The 16,141-nt window shown below is 42.7% G+C and overlaps 1 protein-coding gene across 1 annotated transcript in view; it reads right to left on the reverse strand.

The window, feature by feature from the left end:
• CDKL5 (cyclin dependent kinase like 5) overlaps window positions 1-10,036 on the reverse strand; it is a 119,926-nt gene extending 109,890 nt beyond the window's left edge. The window contains exons 1-2 of the mRNA XM_065422287.1: window positions 9,973-10,036; window positions 8,933-8,967 (exon numbers count right to left, since the gene is read on the reverse strand). Of these exons, the coding sequence (XP_065278359.1) occupies window positions 8,933-8,967; window positions 9,973-10,036 (99 nt within the window). The remainder of the gene's footprint in view (window positions 1-8,932; window positions 8,968-9,972) is intronic.
• Between the last annotated feature and the right edge of the window lie 6,105 nt (window positions 10,037-16,141).

Consider the following 16,141-nt stretch of genomic DNA (forward strand, 5'->3'; position numbering starts at 1 on the left):
GCCTGGGCTGGAACCCAGTGTAGAGAGGGGGGCCTGGGTTCCCCTACCAGCCTCTGGGGAGTGACAAGGGCATTGGAGGTGCCAGTCAGGCAGCAGGTCTGGAAAGACTGAATTCCCTGGAAGGGGAGGACTTTAGTGACCTGGCTGGACGGCCAAGCCACAGAGAGGAAGCTGCGGACCCGGGAGTGAGCAGGCAGCAGAGTGAGACTAGATAGGAAAAGATAACACTGCAGGGAGAACACAAGCTGTCAGAGCAAATCCTGAGGATAGCCAGCAGGAGGCACCGCTCAAGGTGAGTGGACCCCGTGAAAGCTTTATTTAGATATCTTTTTATCTTGAAAGTGTAGAGATGATGCAAGTAAAGTTTGACTCCTCAAATCTCTTTTTTTAAAATCCAAAATGTCTTGAACGCATTTCTCTGACTTCATTCCTCTGCATGAATAGAACAGCTAAACATATTCCTGTAAATCAATTTGTCATCCTGGAACATTGTCTGTTGGGCCTTAAGGTTACTCTACTAATTCTGTCTCAAGAAACATTTTAGCTGCTAATCTGGATGTATTTACATTATTCTTGCTGTTTTTTGTCAAGCAAAACACTCAACTTGGTCGCATTTCTCACTCTGTCTGTCATAAGATATCAGATGCAGTCTGCAAAAGGTCATTTCCAAAGTTTTGGGGAGTCTTCTAGCCTTCAGTGGGGAAAAACCCTATTAAATTTGGTGATAACTGGACAATTCTAAATAGCACTCATTTGGTTCCGCAGGCAGAGGAGCATTATGACATTAAAGTTAACTCAGCCAGTCCTCCCTCCAGTTCATTTGGATACATCTGTCCGATTGGTTGGAGACACTAAATGATGCTGCAGGTCAGGACCGGAGTGCTTTGCAAGAGTTGGGGGTGTGGTACAGAGGTTCAGGACTGAAATAGTGGGAGCTGCTTCAGCTCAGGAGTTATACTGGCTCAGTAGGAGTGAGGCTGGAGTTGTAAATTATGACTCCTTCCACACTATACCTGGCTTAGGCAAGATGACTCATCTTTGCCCAGTCAACTGTTTTTTAGCTCAGCTAAACAGTGCCCGTTTGGTGCTACAGGCACATATTCTATAGCACCAACTGGGCACAGTCAAAGTGAGAGTTGACCAAGGCAGACAGCAGTGTTTGGGTTTAAGATTAGGGTTACTGAAGGGAGGGAATGATGACTGGCAGAGTTACCGATGATGTGATAGTGCTGCTGCTCAAAGGCTCCTGCCTGCACCACCAAATGGGTAGTATCTAAAGGAAGTTGTTAGTATGAAAATGATGAAACAGAGAAGAGGAGGAGTATTTTAAATAACTTAATACTAAAATTTGGGTTTAGTGGCAGTATCCTGTAAAATTGCTATAGGTTCAGGGATAGAAACTGTGTTTTTGTCCCTCCGACCACCTGCCAGCTTGCCCTACATACACAACAAGATGTGTGATCCACTGGTGAATATTGGCACAACTAGTCATTCTGGTCCCAAAAAACAGATAGAGAAATGACAAGAGTGGGAGATTTATTGAAATATACTTACCATTGGAAAATCTAGGTTTCTAGATATTGATAAAGTAGGTATGACTGGATATAAGGGTATGTCTACACTACCGCCGAATCAGCATGCAGAGATCGATCCAGCGGGGGTCGATTTATCGCGTCTAGTCTAGACGCGATAAATCGATTCCCGAGCGCTCTCCCGTCGACTCCTGTACTACACCGCCACGAGAAGCGCAGGCGGAGTCGACAAGGGAGCGGCAGCAGTCGACTCACCACAGTAAGTGTATCTAAGAACGTCAACTTCAGCTACGTTATTCACGTAGCTGAAGTTGCGTAACTTAGATCTATTTCCCCACCCTCCAGTGTAGACCAAGCCTAAGAAAGTAGTTCTTTCCTTGTACACACTCATTCTGTTGTCATACTTTCTCTGGTTAATCTCATTGGCTTTCTGGATTTGAACTGAGTGAGCCATTCTAGTTCGAACATCACTCCATTTGGAAGTAAAAGCCATCTGTTTATTCAGGTCTTCCATTAATGAGAGATATTTGACTTCCCTTTGGCAGTACATCTCCTGTCTGGAATTCCTCAGTCTGTAGTTGGCTGAGACGTCGGATTGTAAGAATGTATTTGCCATATTTGGAGGGAGAAGTGTGCCTGTCTACTCTGGTTTATTTCCATAAATTGTATCCAGTTATGGATTTAAAACAACGTAACAATCACGGCTCTACTTTGTTAAAGTGAATGTCTCTATCCCCAAAATTACATAAAATGTCTCAAATCATGAGGTGGAGTATGCTTAACTGTATGGTGTTCAGAATGTTTTAAACTTCAAGGTTGGCCTACAATCTATTTGACAGATTCTTTTTTCATTGCTTCAGTTAACATTAGTGCTTCTCAACCAGAGGTCTGGGGTCCCCTGGGGGGCTGCGACCAGGTTTCAGAGAGTCCGCCAAGCAGGACCAGTGTTAGACTTGCTGGGGCCCAGGGCAGAAAGCCAAAGTCCCACTGCATGGGGCTGAAGCGTGGGGCCCTGAGCCCCACCACCTGGGGCTAAAGCAGAAGCCTGAGCAACTTAGTTTCATGGGGCCCTGGGCAATTGCCCTGCTTGCTACCCTTTAACACCAGCCCTGGCTTTTTATATACAGAAAACCAGTTATTGTGGTACAGGAGGGCCATGGAATTTTTATAGCATGTGTGTGTGTGTGGGGGAAACTCAACAAAAAAGTTTGAGAACCCCTGGTCTCTCCCCCCACTCCTCTCCAAGGGCTCCTAGTCTCCCACCCTAGGTTTCTCATGCAAAGAGAAGACTCGGAAGGCAAGGTGAAGATGTGGATAGGAAAGAAAAGTGTGTCCACTGAAGCACACTTCCCAGCCTCGAATGGAACCCAAGAGTACTGAGTGTCATCATTCCTCTGCTGTCTACAAATATCTGAAGCATACTAACAAAATGTATGACTTATTTCCCCCACCCCAACCAATGCTAGTCCACAGAGACAATGATGCCGTCAGTTCCTCAAGTGGCAGAGGTCTATGCAGTGGATCTAAAAGGTTCCAACCTTGCTAATGCACCATGTGGGTGTCATCATGATCCCACATGATTGAATTTCAGGTATTTTTTTAGATTTTTTTTTTTTTTTTTTTTTTTAAAGCAAAGTCACACAAAATGCTACATTAAGAGAACATTAAGGTTGCAAAGGCTGGCATTCAAAGTAGAAAATACCATAATTAAGGCTGCTTGTGCAATCTCAATTTGGCTCCCTTGTAAAATTTTATGCATTATGATACAGTCTTTAATTACATGATCACATACTGTTTTTTCCACAGGAGCCCTGCCTCCTTCAGTCCACAGAATGGAACTGCTCTGGGATGAATCAATCTTGTGTAATGAAGAAAGTTGTTCCCTGCTTCATTTGATGCAGAAGTTGGAAGGTGTGTGAAAACAAGACTGAAAGAAGGGAAAGGAAACTCATGGTTCAGGCAGCTGATGGCTGCCTCTGCCACAGATTTTCTATGTGAGCTGGCAAATCACTTAAACCAAACCTTTCATAGGTGGTCACTAGTTGCATGTTTCATTTTCTGGGTACATGATCTGAGATCTGATTTGCAGAAATGCTGAGCTCTCACAGCTGTAACTGAAGTCAAAGGAAGCTATGCTCTGACATATGAAGTGCTAAGTACTCTGAAAAAACAGGCATTTCAAATCAGTCTCTAAAAGGTAGTGGATGCTTTTGACTAATCTCTGTGCCTCCATTCCCTATCTATAAAATGGAGATAATACCACCCCCTCACCTCACAGGGGTTTTGTAAAAATAATTTCATTAATATTTGTGAAGCACTCCTACTAGAGTGCCAGAGAAAAGCCAGTGAGGACATTAATAATTCTCTCTTCAGAGCAAGGTTTGACTCATGTACAGTAAATAAGGCGTGGGGCCATACACCAAAACTTTGAAGAATAAAACAATGAATAGCTGACCATTAAGGCAGACAGGTGTCCTGTAGGGAAAAGATACTATGTGATCATGAAACGAAGACTACTATAATAATTGTGCACAAGTGGGCCAAATTAAGGTTGCACAGGCATCTAAACATTGTTTGTTTTAACTTTGTTGAGAAAGCTGAACACAGAAATAAAAATATCCTAATAACAAATGTCTATTAGCAATAACAGATGCATTGTGCTGTTGATTAGCATTTCTAGGATGAAGAAATATTAGTCATCCTGGAGGAGTTTACTTTTGCCTTCATGATGATACGCCCTTAGAACAGAATAACTAAGTGTCAAAAATAAGGTTTTTATTTTGTATATCCCATTCGCCCCTTGTCTAAGCATATAAACACACACACCCCAATAGATATGAAGTTTACTAATAGTAAGTCTCTATATCTTTTGATAACTTTGCAATTATGGGGCCAGATCCTCAGTTGATATAAATTTACCCCAGCAGAGAATCAGGACCGTTGCATATTATACCACTCTGTCTCTAAAGAGGAGTAGTTAAATTCCTGCATTCTGATTCTCAGGAATAAATTGCTACTCCCAGGAAAAAGGAAAACTGCATTTGCTGAGGTATCATTACTGGGGAAGAAGGTAAACTTCCGACAATTTGGTAGGATTTCCAGTCTATGTCCAAGAGACTCTTACTGGAATAGTATGGATGTTGTGGATCAGGACTGAGTTGCATTGGCACAGCTGTGTTGGGAAGCTTACACAGCCCCTACCAGCATTAAACATGAGTCAGGCCACTATTATCAGTCCATCATTTTCATAAGCACTAAATCTGCCCATTGTATTTTTAAGCTATACAGAAGGAAAATGAAAATTACTTATTTAAAATATGAGATAAATAATGCAGCATGTCACATCTATCAGTGAAATGAAAGGCTGTGATAACCACGGCATAATGGGAGCTTTTTTTCCACAGCCAACACACATGCCTAACTTGACTCTCACTGAACTGGCCTACATGACATATAGACTTTAAAAAAGCTGAAACGCCATTCATTTTAGATAAGCAATTTCTATTCCAATCACACAAAGTGAGGAGGCCTAGTATGTAAAGTGTTATACAAGGATCTGAACTGAGCGCGAGTGTGTGGGGAACTTGCTTTCCACTCACAACTCCAAATTTCACTCACTCATAAAAATAAACGTTTTAAATCAAACTAATCAGTAGTGAAGTAGTAAAAACGTTGACATGTGTGGCAGGGTCACATTTTAAAAAGACAAACACACTTCTGTATGCAAGAATGTGTACATTCACGTTCATACACAAATACCATAATTTTGTGATGAATCAGGCAACGGTACATGAAAACTAGCTATTTAGTATTTAAATCTCCATTTCCTGGAATAAATATGAAATTTGCATATAAAATCAGTACTTCAGTGTTTGTTTACTTGTACATCTCAAAGTGCACAACTGTACGGTTTTTTGGTTTTTTTTTTTTGGCTTGCAAATGGATTTTCTTTTTTAAGTGGCAGCCCTTACAATTGTTATCGTTAGGTTTCAGAGCTGTCATTTCTCTGAGAAGAATGGCAGAAGTTCCTGACCCTTAAAGCTAATTACAGGCCGCCTGTAGACTTGATTCAAATGACAACGTATTTGATTTACAGTTCTCTTTGCAGCCATAGGAAAAAGTTTTTAAACTGTGCAGAAATGGAAGAGCAGCATACCATTGCATAGTACCTCAATCTTACCCTTTATGTTAGTAGTAGTATTATTAATGTGTAGTCACACTCGGAGCTGCAAAATGGGAGAAATATACCCAGCTTAGACAATCATGGAGGAAGAGATGTTCCAAGAACTTAACTGTTTTACAGCAGAATTTTTGCCTTTCAGAGAACTCTTCTTAAAAATTAGTTATTTTGTACTATCTGAAACTTTTAAACATTTTTATTCCTAATTTTTGGGACTGTTAGTTAATCGCAGTTAACTCACGTGATTAACTCGAAATATTAATCACAAGTTTAATCGCACTGTTAAACAATAGAATACAAATTGAAATGTATTAAATATTTTGGATGTTTTTTCTACATTTTCATATATATTGTATTCTGTGTTGCAATTGAAATCAATATTACAAATATTTCCACTGTAAAAATAATAAAGAAATTGCACTCCAGTGCTTGTATGAGGTGAACTGAAAAATACTATATCTTTGATCATGAAAGTGCAACTTACAAATGTAGATTTTTTGTTTGTTTGTTACGTAATTGCACTCAAAAACAAAACAATATAAAACTTCAGAGCCTACAGGTCCACTCTGTCCTACTTCTTGTTCAGCCAAACACTAAGACAAACAAGTTTGTTTATATTTACAGGAGATAATGCTGCCCTCTTCTTATTTACAATGTCACCAGAAAGTGAGAACAAGCATTTGCATGGCACTTTTGTAGCCAGCATTGCAAGGTATTTACGTGCCAGATATGCTAAACATTCGTATGCCCCTTCATGCTTCAGCCACCATTCCAGAGGACATGCTTCCATGCTGATGACAGGGCCGCCCGGGGGGGGGGGGGGGGCAAGTGGGGCAATTTGCCCCAGGCCCCGGGCCCCGCAGGGGCTCCCACGAGTATGTCGGAGGCTCCCCGCACCTCCGTCTTCCCCCATCCCCCAGCGTCTCAGCCGGTAAGGGGGCGGGGCTGCAAGCTGCGGCCGAGCGGCAGGAACTCAGGCCCCACTAGAGACACCATGCTGCTGGATGCGGGAGAGGGGGTAAGTGGCATGGTAAGGGGCCGGGCACCCCCCGACCCCATCCCCCACAGCCCTGACCCCCAGCTCCGAGCCCAGCCCCTCTGAGCCAGACCCTCCCAACCCCATCCCCCCACAGCCCTGACCCCCAGCTCCGAGCCCAGCCCCTCTGAGCCGGACACCCCCCGACCCCATCCCCCCACAGCCCTGACCCCCAACTCCGAGCCCAGCCCCTCTGAGCTGGGCAACTCCCCCGACCCCCCACAGCCCTGACCCCCAGCTCCGAGCCCCCCCCCCGACCCCAGCTCCCCACAGCCCTGAGCCCAGCCCCTGTGAGCCGGGCACCCCCCAACCCAGAGCCCAGCTCCCAACCCAGAGCCCAGCTCCCCACCCAGCCCTGGGCAACAGCAGCACCACCCCCAGGCAGCGACAGCCCATTGGCACCAATCACCCAGCAAGAACCCATTATGTAATTGCAAATGTATACATACCATTAAAGCATTTAATGTTTTTAAATAATATATTTAGTGTATTTTCAAATTATTACAAATTAATTTTTGAATGTATTTCACTAGTTTTTTTTTTTCATTTCCAAATACATGTTACTATAGTATTGCAACTTTTTTTTATGGAAGGGGCCCCCAAAATTGCTTTGCCCCAGGCCCCCTGAATCCTCTGGGCGGCCCTGGCTGATGATGCTTGTTAAAAAAAATAATGTGATAATTAAATTTGTGACTGAACTCCTTGGGGGAGAATTGTATGTCCCCTGCTCTGTTTTACCTGCATTCTGTCATATATTTCATGTTATAGCAGTCTCGGATGATGACCCAACACATGTTGTTCATTTTAAAAACACTTCACTACAGATTTCACAAAACACAAAGAAGGTACCAATGTAAGATTTCTAAAACAGTTACAGTTCTCAACCCAAGGTTTAAGAATCTGAAATGCCTTCCAAAATCTGAGAGGGATGAGGTGTGGAGCATGCTTTCAGAACAAAACAGAACCTGAACCTCCAAAAAAGAAAATCAACCTTCTGCTGATGGCATTCCCAAACTGAATTTAAACACCTGAAACTAGATTTAGGAGGTAGGCATTACATGTTCTACAATTTTTATTTTATTTTAAATAGCTGTTCAAGTAAAGGCAAGAGGGACAAAGCAATAAGAACGCAAAAGAAGAAAATGAAAGTGTAAATAGACTATCTTTAGTAGACAGTCTACACTAGACATTTTGGTATCTTAACTGCACAGTTGGAAGGGAGAATGAGGTATTTATTTCTTGGACAAGTTCCTCCTAACTTTTTGTCAGTTTTGATCCTTCTCTCCCTTCACATCAGCACCACTCTTCATTCCCTTTGCACTGATCCCATGAAAGCATACACACACACACACACACACACACACACACACACACACACACACACACACAAACGCTAACCAGATGGCAAAATTGGAATTTATGCAAGAAACCCAATTTACATGGGCCTCAGTTATATTTTTTGGCAATCCGCAAATATAGTATATCATGTCCAAAAGCACAGCAACTAAGATAAGGAATGAGCAACCTCATCACACATTCCCAGATACATTAAGCGATTCATTTTGTTTCAGGCACACTGAATTTCAAACTCCATTTGCATTTTCAAAACTGTTTTTTCTGTTTTTCATTTGTCCTTTGCCAGATTAAAGTGAATATTCTTTTACTGCAGTTAGATTATCAAACAGCAGCCGTGGAAATTCCATGTATCGGTGCTGAACAATTTGTTGCCACGTTACAGAAACAACCAGATATATCGTATTAGCAAGATATGATTAATTACACAACAATAGACTCTACTAGAATGTTTTGAATCATTCAACAATATTTTTCTTTTATCCAACTCTCAATATTAATTCCCAGGACTACATCTGAAGCACGATCAGACTAGTAACACTTAATATGTTCTCTGAATTTCTGTTCAATAATTTTTGTGTTAGAATTTATAAAATTAAGCTCTGTCTTTTTGATTATAGCTTACCCTAGATGCAGCTGTTTCCTGTCACAATATAGTCAAATCAGGACCTTGAACAACTGATTGCAGGCCAAGGCCTGTTCCAAACAAGGCAGCAAAACGTACGTCTAATATATATTAACAACCCAGGTATCACTCTCCATGTTTAAAATTTCATTCTTGCTTTCATCCATGGATCAACATCTATGTACAATTAAAAGCACTCTATTTACCTTGTGTCTGCATTTAAGTACAACCCCATAGGCTCCTGAAACACAAAGGAAAAAACAAACAAACAGATTAATTACCATGCTGTGGGAAAAAGAAGCAAAATACACTACATTTCACAGCTGTCTAATATGTATTATGGATGCACTGTCCCTAATACTATCTTCTTACACTTATATCTAAAATGCTTTGTTACATTTTTGTGTAGCAAAATTTAAAAATGAAGCTGCTTGTAAGTATGATTTTAAAATTCTTCTGTGAATTCCCTATTTTTAGAAATATGCATATGCAAGAAAATTTGGAATAACTGCATATTCCTATAATAAGTGGCAGTAGTGTAGATAACAAGTCCATTAGTTGGCTTTTAAAAAAACAACAAAACAGAAAAAAATATGTGATTTCATGTACATTCTGGTACCTCTAACTTTTTGTTTACTTTTAGGGCATCTCTCAGGGCTTATTTACACTGAAAATGCTATAGCGGCACAGCTGTAGCGGCATTCTCCTATTGGTACAGGTAATCCACCTCCTCGAGAAGCAGCAGCTAAATTGATATAAGAATTCTTCTGTTGACCTAGTGCTGCCTGTCTACACAAAGACTAAGGTCAGCTTAACTTCGCCGCTCAAGGTATGGTTTTTTCACACCCTGACATATCAGGGTTCAGTTGGATTTGTAATAGTAAGATAGTTTTTCCATTTTTTTAGGACATCCTGACAACTTAAAAATGAGACAATGGCTTTATTACTTAATATGTTAACTTATATATGCAAATAATTTTGTCTAGCTCTGTAATGTCCATAGTTAAGCATAGAAATTGTTGTAGAAATCTGAGAAATAAAATTGTTTGTGGCCTGGATAACAATGATTTATTTTTAAGAACAAATGACTGCCAACATTAAAGTCATCTTGAGAAATAACATTTTGCAGAATTTCATCTAATGGGAACAGGCTTTATTTTTTTCTGTTTAGTAATAGAATAATATATAAATAGCCTCTGAATTCTGTTAATTCTAATTCATATTTCATTAAGAAGAACTGACTTACCTTCACCTACAACCCCAAGGATCTCAAATTTATTCATCACATTACCAATGTTAAGAATCTTCATGAAGACAAATTCCTCTTGTGATGAGAGCCACAGAGCATGGCACAGAGAAGAGTATCTAAAGGGTCTGTGGTAGGCAAAACTGAAGACTTTTGACAGGAGAAATCCACATTGACTGACTGGACTTCTTACATACTTGTCCTAGTTTCCAGGAAGCTATTTAATGCCTAGAAAGAAATGAATGGTAAAATTAGCATCAGCAGATCTTGTTTTACAGCACGCAAAGAAAAACAATGGCATATATTCACAATATTTACCATCAGCACTGTGGTATTTGATAAAGAAAATTGCCTCACCCCCTTTCTGGGTTTTACAATCAATAGAGCTCTGCAGCATGTGTAAAGGAAGCCAGCAAAGGTGACTACATATCTGATATATGGCACAGCTGTTTTTGTAATCCCATACGCAGGACATCATTTAAAATAAGAAAACAACTTACATAAGAAATGTTTCCTGCTGGTAGAAGAGAAAAATTGCAGTGATCTACCACAGTGGGTAGTTGAACACACACCTATAAATGCTAGTGTTTCTCTTCCATTTATGTTGGCAGCTAGCTACAGAAAAACGGATTGTGATTAGCCAGTTTATTCTTCACTCACTCCCATGATAGAAAATCTTCATTGGAAGAATCCTTACTATGCTAGCTCCTCTTTTTCTATCTTTTATTACACCTGGAAATATTTCTAACACTTTTCATGGTTAAATCTATTAGGAGCCTGTTTAAAACGAATATGCTGAAAAATATTTTTTATGATATAAGAATTTTCAAACAAATTAAATATACTTAGTACTGTACAATACACATACCCTTTCCAAGTTCTATTTGTAGCAAAGCTATACAATTTCAGACAATAAATGTAGTAATTACAAAAAAAAATGATACGAACACAAAAAGCAAGTTTTTACTCCAGGTAAAATTTGTCACCTATAATTTTAGTAGAATGATAAGTGTACCAAGATTTATTTTGCCACTGTATACAGTATCATCATCAATACATACACCATTTATTTATTTTAAAATGTAGAGAAAAATAAACCACCAATAGATTCACTGTAAAAGGGAACCGTTTTTCACATCTCAGTGCCCTAGGAATGGGACTTCTCATGAGGAACTAGCCTGAAGGATGGGAATGAATCCATATAATTAAACCAATACATGGCACAGGCTACGTCTTCACTATGGGGGGGGGGAAGGGGTGTCGATTTAAGATACGCAAATTCAGCTACGCGAATAGCGTAGCTGAATTCGACGTATCCGAGCCGACTTACCCTGCTGTGAGGACGGCGGCAAATCGACCTCCGTGGCTCTCCCGTCGACAGCGCTTACTCCTACCTGCGCTGGTAGAGTACAAGCGTCGATTTGGGGATCGATTGTCGCATCCCGACGAGATGCGATAATTCGATCCCCGAGAGATCGATTTCTACCCGTTGATTCAGGTGGGTAGTGAAGATGTAGCCACAGAGATCGAAGACCTAACTCTGCTGGATTCTGCACACAGAGAAACATAAAGCTACATCACTATTTTAGTGTTGCCAATGGATGTTGTCGAGAGTGCTGCTGTGAGCCAAACATAATGAAGAGGAGAGGTATGAGATATGGCAAAAACACCACAATGCTGGCCTTGTCAAAAGACCTGGAAGACAAACTTGTTTGTAAAGAAACCAAAAGCTACATTAAAAAAAGAGAATCAAATACAGTATCTTAGAACCAAATTTTCTCTCTCTTAAAGTGATTATAACATGAAGATAAGAATGGTCTTCCTAAATTAAACAGCTAGGGAAAAAATAGCTTAAAAAGTTATTCCTTCATTACTGAAATATTTTCATAGTTATTTTAGTCGGGCAGGAGAAACCATTTTCTTTACCTGAGTCTCTGTTAAAGAGATGGCATTTCTTTCCATTCCCAACCTGCACCCTTCCTTCCACACTCTTCCCCCCCCCCCCAATATATGTTTGGTTTTTTCCTCTCTCTCCCCCTTTGCAGCTCCTTCAATCTTTAAGGTAACAGTAACAAAACAACTAAAGAAACCACAGAAAGATATCTAATCTGTTAACCCCTGCACTACAGCCTATAATGGGCTGTGTTTTGTCCACCCCATTGTAGCATTTGCACATACACAAATCTTAGTGTTCTATGTGCAGATTGTGTATTAGTAATTAAACTACTGCCAGATTGGTGCTGAAAACACCAACGATGCTAGAGAATATATGAGAATAAACTAAAAAAAGCTGCATTCTATACAAAAGAAAAAAAAGTTGCCAGAGAGAAAGAGGATCAACTCAGAAAATAGAATTTATTTTCAACTTTTTATTAGTATCAGTCAACAATTTCTTTAATGACGATATTAAACAGGACTAACACCAGTCCCGGTGATAACTAACAATCCAGTCACAAAACTTGGTACTTTAGTGTTTATAATTACCCTCTTAACAGCTCTTGTTCTTTATCCAGTTTTAAACGTACATGATAATATTGAAGCCATTAGGAATTAGTGGAAAATAATCTCTCATGAGACTCTATATCTAAAGCTTTAAGAACCCTCTGAAATTCTATAAAAACAGCAATTCAAGTCTGGCAATACCTGTTCCTCATAAAGCCATGCTGCCTACTATTTATGGTTCAGTTCTTTTACTGATTTTTCTTGATTGGTTCTCTTTCAATATTTGTTCCATATGTTACTGGGGATAAAGGCTAGATTAGCAAGAGAGTCATTGCCAAGGTCACTTTAAAAAAAATTAGTATGAGCTTCCTTCCACAAACCAGTCTACCTGCATATCAACAGTTAATATTACAATGTACAAATTATTGGTTGTAAGTTAAAACTAATACCTCAAATTCCACCTGAAAACATATTGGCCATGAGCAAAGATCACACAGCACAGGTGCAACTGTGCTCCTGATGTCAAACTGCACTAGTAAGTGTACTACCATTTGCTGCACTAGTTTCAGCTTCAGAACAGTCTAAAGCTCTGTCTACGCTACCCCACAGGGGGTGTGAATAGCAGTGCACGCTGAAGTGCTGCACTGTAACTTCCCCATATGAACTCACCGGGTGCAAAGTAAACTGTTCCTAGTTGGCATTAGTGTAGTTCTGTTTGAAAAAAATTACATCAAACACAAACTAGGTACCTTATAGTTTGTGCCCACAGCTTCCACACAGGGGAGTTTCAGCACGCTGCTATTCACACACCCCGTAGTCCGAACTGTGAGGCCATACAGACACAGCCTCAGGTGTGTAGCGCCAGTGAAAGGACAGTACACCAATCTAATATTGAGGTGACAAAGGCATAAATAATCATTACAAGATCCAGATAAGAAAAGGTGATAGCCATTAACTCAGATATCCAGCAGCAACCTAGGATCTAGTAATATACCTGAGCAGAGAACATGTGTCCATACACAGTTTATCAAGGTACTACTGTAAAAGCAAACAACAAGGGAACTAGCCAAATTTTAACACAGCCAAACCTTAGTTGCTTAAGAACAAATACCAAGGCTGCTCAAACCTGTTCATGGCATGAAACTGCTACTAACGTTTGCGAGACAAGGTGGGTGCGGTAATATTGGTGAGAGAGACAAGCTTTTAAGCTACACAGAGCTCTTCTTCAGGTCTGGAAAACCTGAAGAAGAGCTCTGTATAATCTCGAAAGCTTGCTTCAGGCTATGGCTAACTACAGAGCTTACAGCAGCTCAGCTGCACAGCTGTAACTAGGGTGACCAGATCACCACACTAAAATATCGGGACACACTGGGGTGCCATCAGCCCCGCCCACAGTCCACCCCCGCTCCTCCCAGGCTCCGCCACCACTCTGCCCCAGGTCCCACCCACTCGCCCTCCCCCCTCCCTTCCTCATCCCCCGGCTGCCGCTGGCTTGCTGCGTCCCTCCTCAGTCCTCCACCCACTGCTCACCTCCCCGCCCGCTCGCTCGCCTGCTGCTCACCTCTTCACACCCCCCCTGCCCGCCACTCACCCCTACAGCGCCTACTTCCCCTCTGCTGGGTGTGTGCTCATCCACACACCGGAGCACCCGTGGGGTAAGGCCCTCCCTCCCGCTCGCCTCCTTACCTGAATATCAGGACAAATGGCGGCCCGATCGTAAATTGATCGGGACGCAGGGCAAAGGGTTAAATATCAGGACAGTCCCGATTTTATTGGGACATCTGGTCACCCTAAGTAGTACTAATGCAGATGCTCTAAGCCGAGAGCTTTCCCATCGACTTAATTGCTCCGGCCCCAGCAAGTGGCAGTAGCTATGTCAGTGGGAGCGCTGTCCCCACTGGTGTTTAGGTCAGTGTAACTTACTTTGCTCAGGGAGTTGTTTTATTCACATCCCTGAGTGACATAATTTATATCCACTTAAACTGTAGTGTGTACATAGCCTCTCTCACCAACAGAAGTTGGTCCAATAAAAGATTCTCTCATCCATCTTTTGTCTCTCTAACATCCTGGGAAAAAACACTGCTACACCACCACTGCATACTAACGTGAATCCAGCAAGCCCCTATTTACAGTTATATCACTAGAACTTCAGTTGTTCCCATGTATAGCTCACTCATCGAGACAAACAAAGGGACACTGGAAAAAGTCACACCCAGAATTGGAACACATATTGAGATTCTCTGTAGAGAGGGGAAAGGACTGAATGAGCTTAGAGACTGAACTATCAGCCAAGATTCAGGTTCTGTGTTTTGTTTGGCTCTGTTAATCCTCTACTTCATCTATATGAGAGTCCACCTCCAAAAATAAAACAAAGCTGTCCTGAATACTTTGTATTCAGGTTCAAATCATAGATAAAGATGCAGGACAAGAACGGTTACTCATGTTTTCATAACTGTTGTTCTTCAAGATGTGTTGTTCATGTCCATTCCGATCAGGCGTGTGTGCGCGCACACGTGCACAGTAGCTGGAAGATTTTTCCCCAGCAGCATCCGTGGGGTCAGCCTGAGCGCCCCCTGGGCGCCCAATAAATGGCCCTGCCAACCTGCCACCTCTTCAGGTTCCTTCTTGCTGGCTAATCTGACAGAGGGGTAAGGAGGGTGGGTATTAGAATGGACATGAACACCACATCTCAAAGAACAACAGTTACGAGAAGATGAGTAACAGTTTTTTCTTCTTCGAGTGTTTGTTCATGTCAATTCCAATAAGGTGACTCACAAGTTCAAGTTCAGGTTCAGGAGGTGGGATCGGAGTTGTCCACTGATTGGAGCACTGCTCGTCCGAAGGCTGCATTGTCTCTGGCCTGCTGGATAAGCGCATAGTGCATGGTGAAAGTATGAATAGAGGACCATAGGCGTGCGCAGCACATTTCATTAGGGTGTGTACCCAGGGAGCCCCACCCTAGCCCCGCCCCCACACTGCCCTAGCCCCGCCCTGCCCCCATCCACTCCCTCCTACTTCCCACCCTCTGACTGCCCCCCTCAGGACCCCCAACCCCCCCTGCTTCTTGTTCCCTGACTACCCCCTCCTGGGACCCATGCCCCTATCTAAGCCTTGTCCCCTAACTGCCCCCCAGGACCCCATCCCCTATCTAAGCCTCCCTGCTCCTTGTCCCCTGACTGCCCCCCCTAGGACCCTACCCCCTACCTATCCCCTGACTGCCCCAACCCTTATCCACACCCCTGCCCCCAGACAGACCCCCCAGGACTCCCACGCCTATCCAACCGCTCCCCGCCCCCTGACAGGACCCCCAGAACTCCCAACCCATACCATCCCCCCTGCTCCCTGCCTGCCCCAACCCCTCTCCACACCCCTGCCTCCTGACAGCCCCACCAGAACTCCCGACTCATCCAACCCCCCCCAGCTCCTTGTCCCCTGACCACCCCCTCCAGAAACCCCCCCACCCTAACTGCCCCCCCCAGGACCCTCCTTGCTCCCTGTCCCCTGACTGCCCCAACCCCTATCCACCCCCCGCCCCCTGACAGACCCCCAGACTCCCATGCCCCATCCAACCCCCCCTGCTCCCTGACTGCCCCCTCCAGAGACCCCCCCACCCCTAACCACCCCCCCAGGATCCCACACCCTATCCAACCCACCCTGCTCCCTGTCCCCTGACTGCCCCCACCCCTTATCCAACCCCCCGTCCACGGACCCCCTATCATGAGGCTCC

Source organism: Emys orbicularis, chromosome 1, assembly GCF_028017835.1.
Source record: "Emys orbicularis isolate rEmyOrb1 chromosome 1, rEmyOrb1.hap1, whole genome shotgun sequence".
In the NCBI taxonomy this organism is placed as follows: Eukaryota; Metazoa; Chordata; order Testudines; family Emydidae; genus Emys; species Emys orbicularis.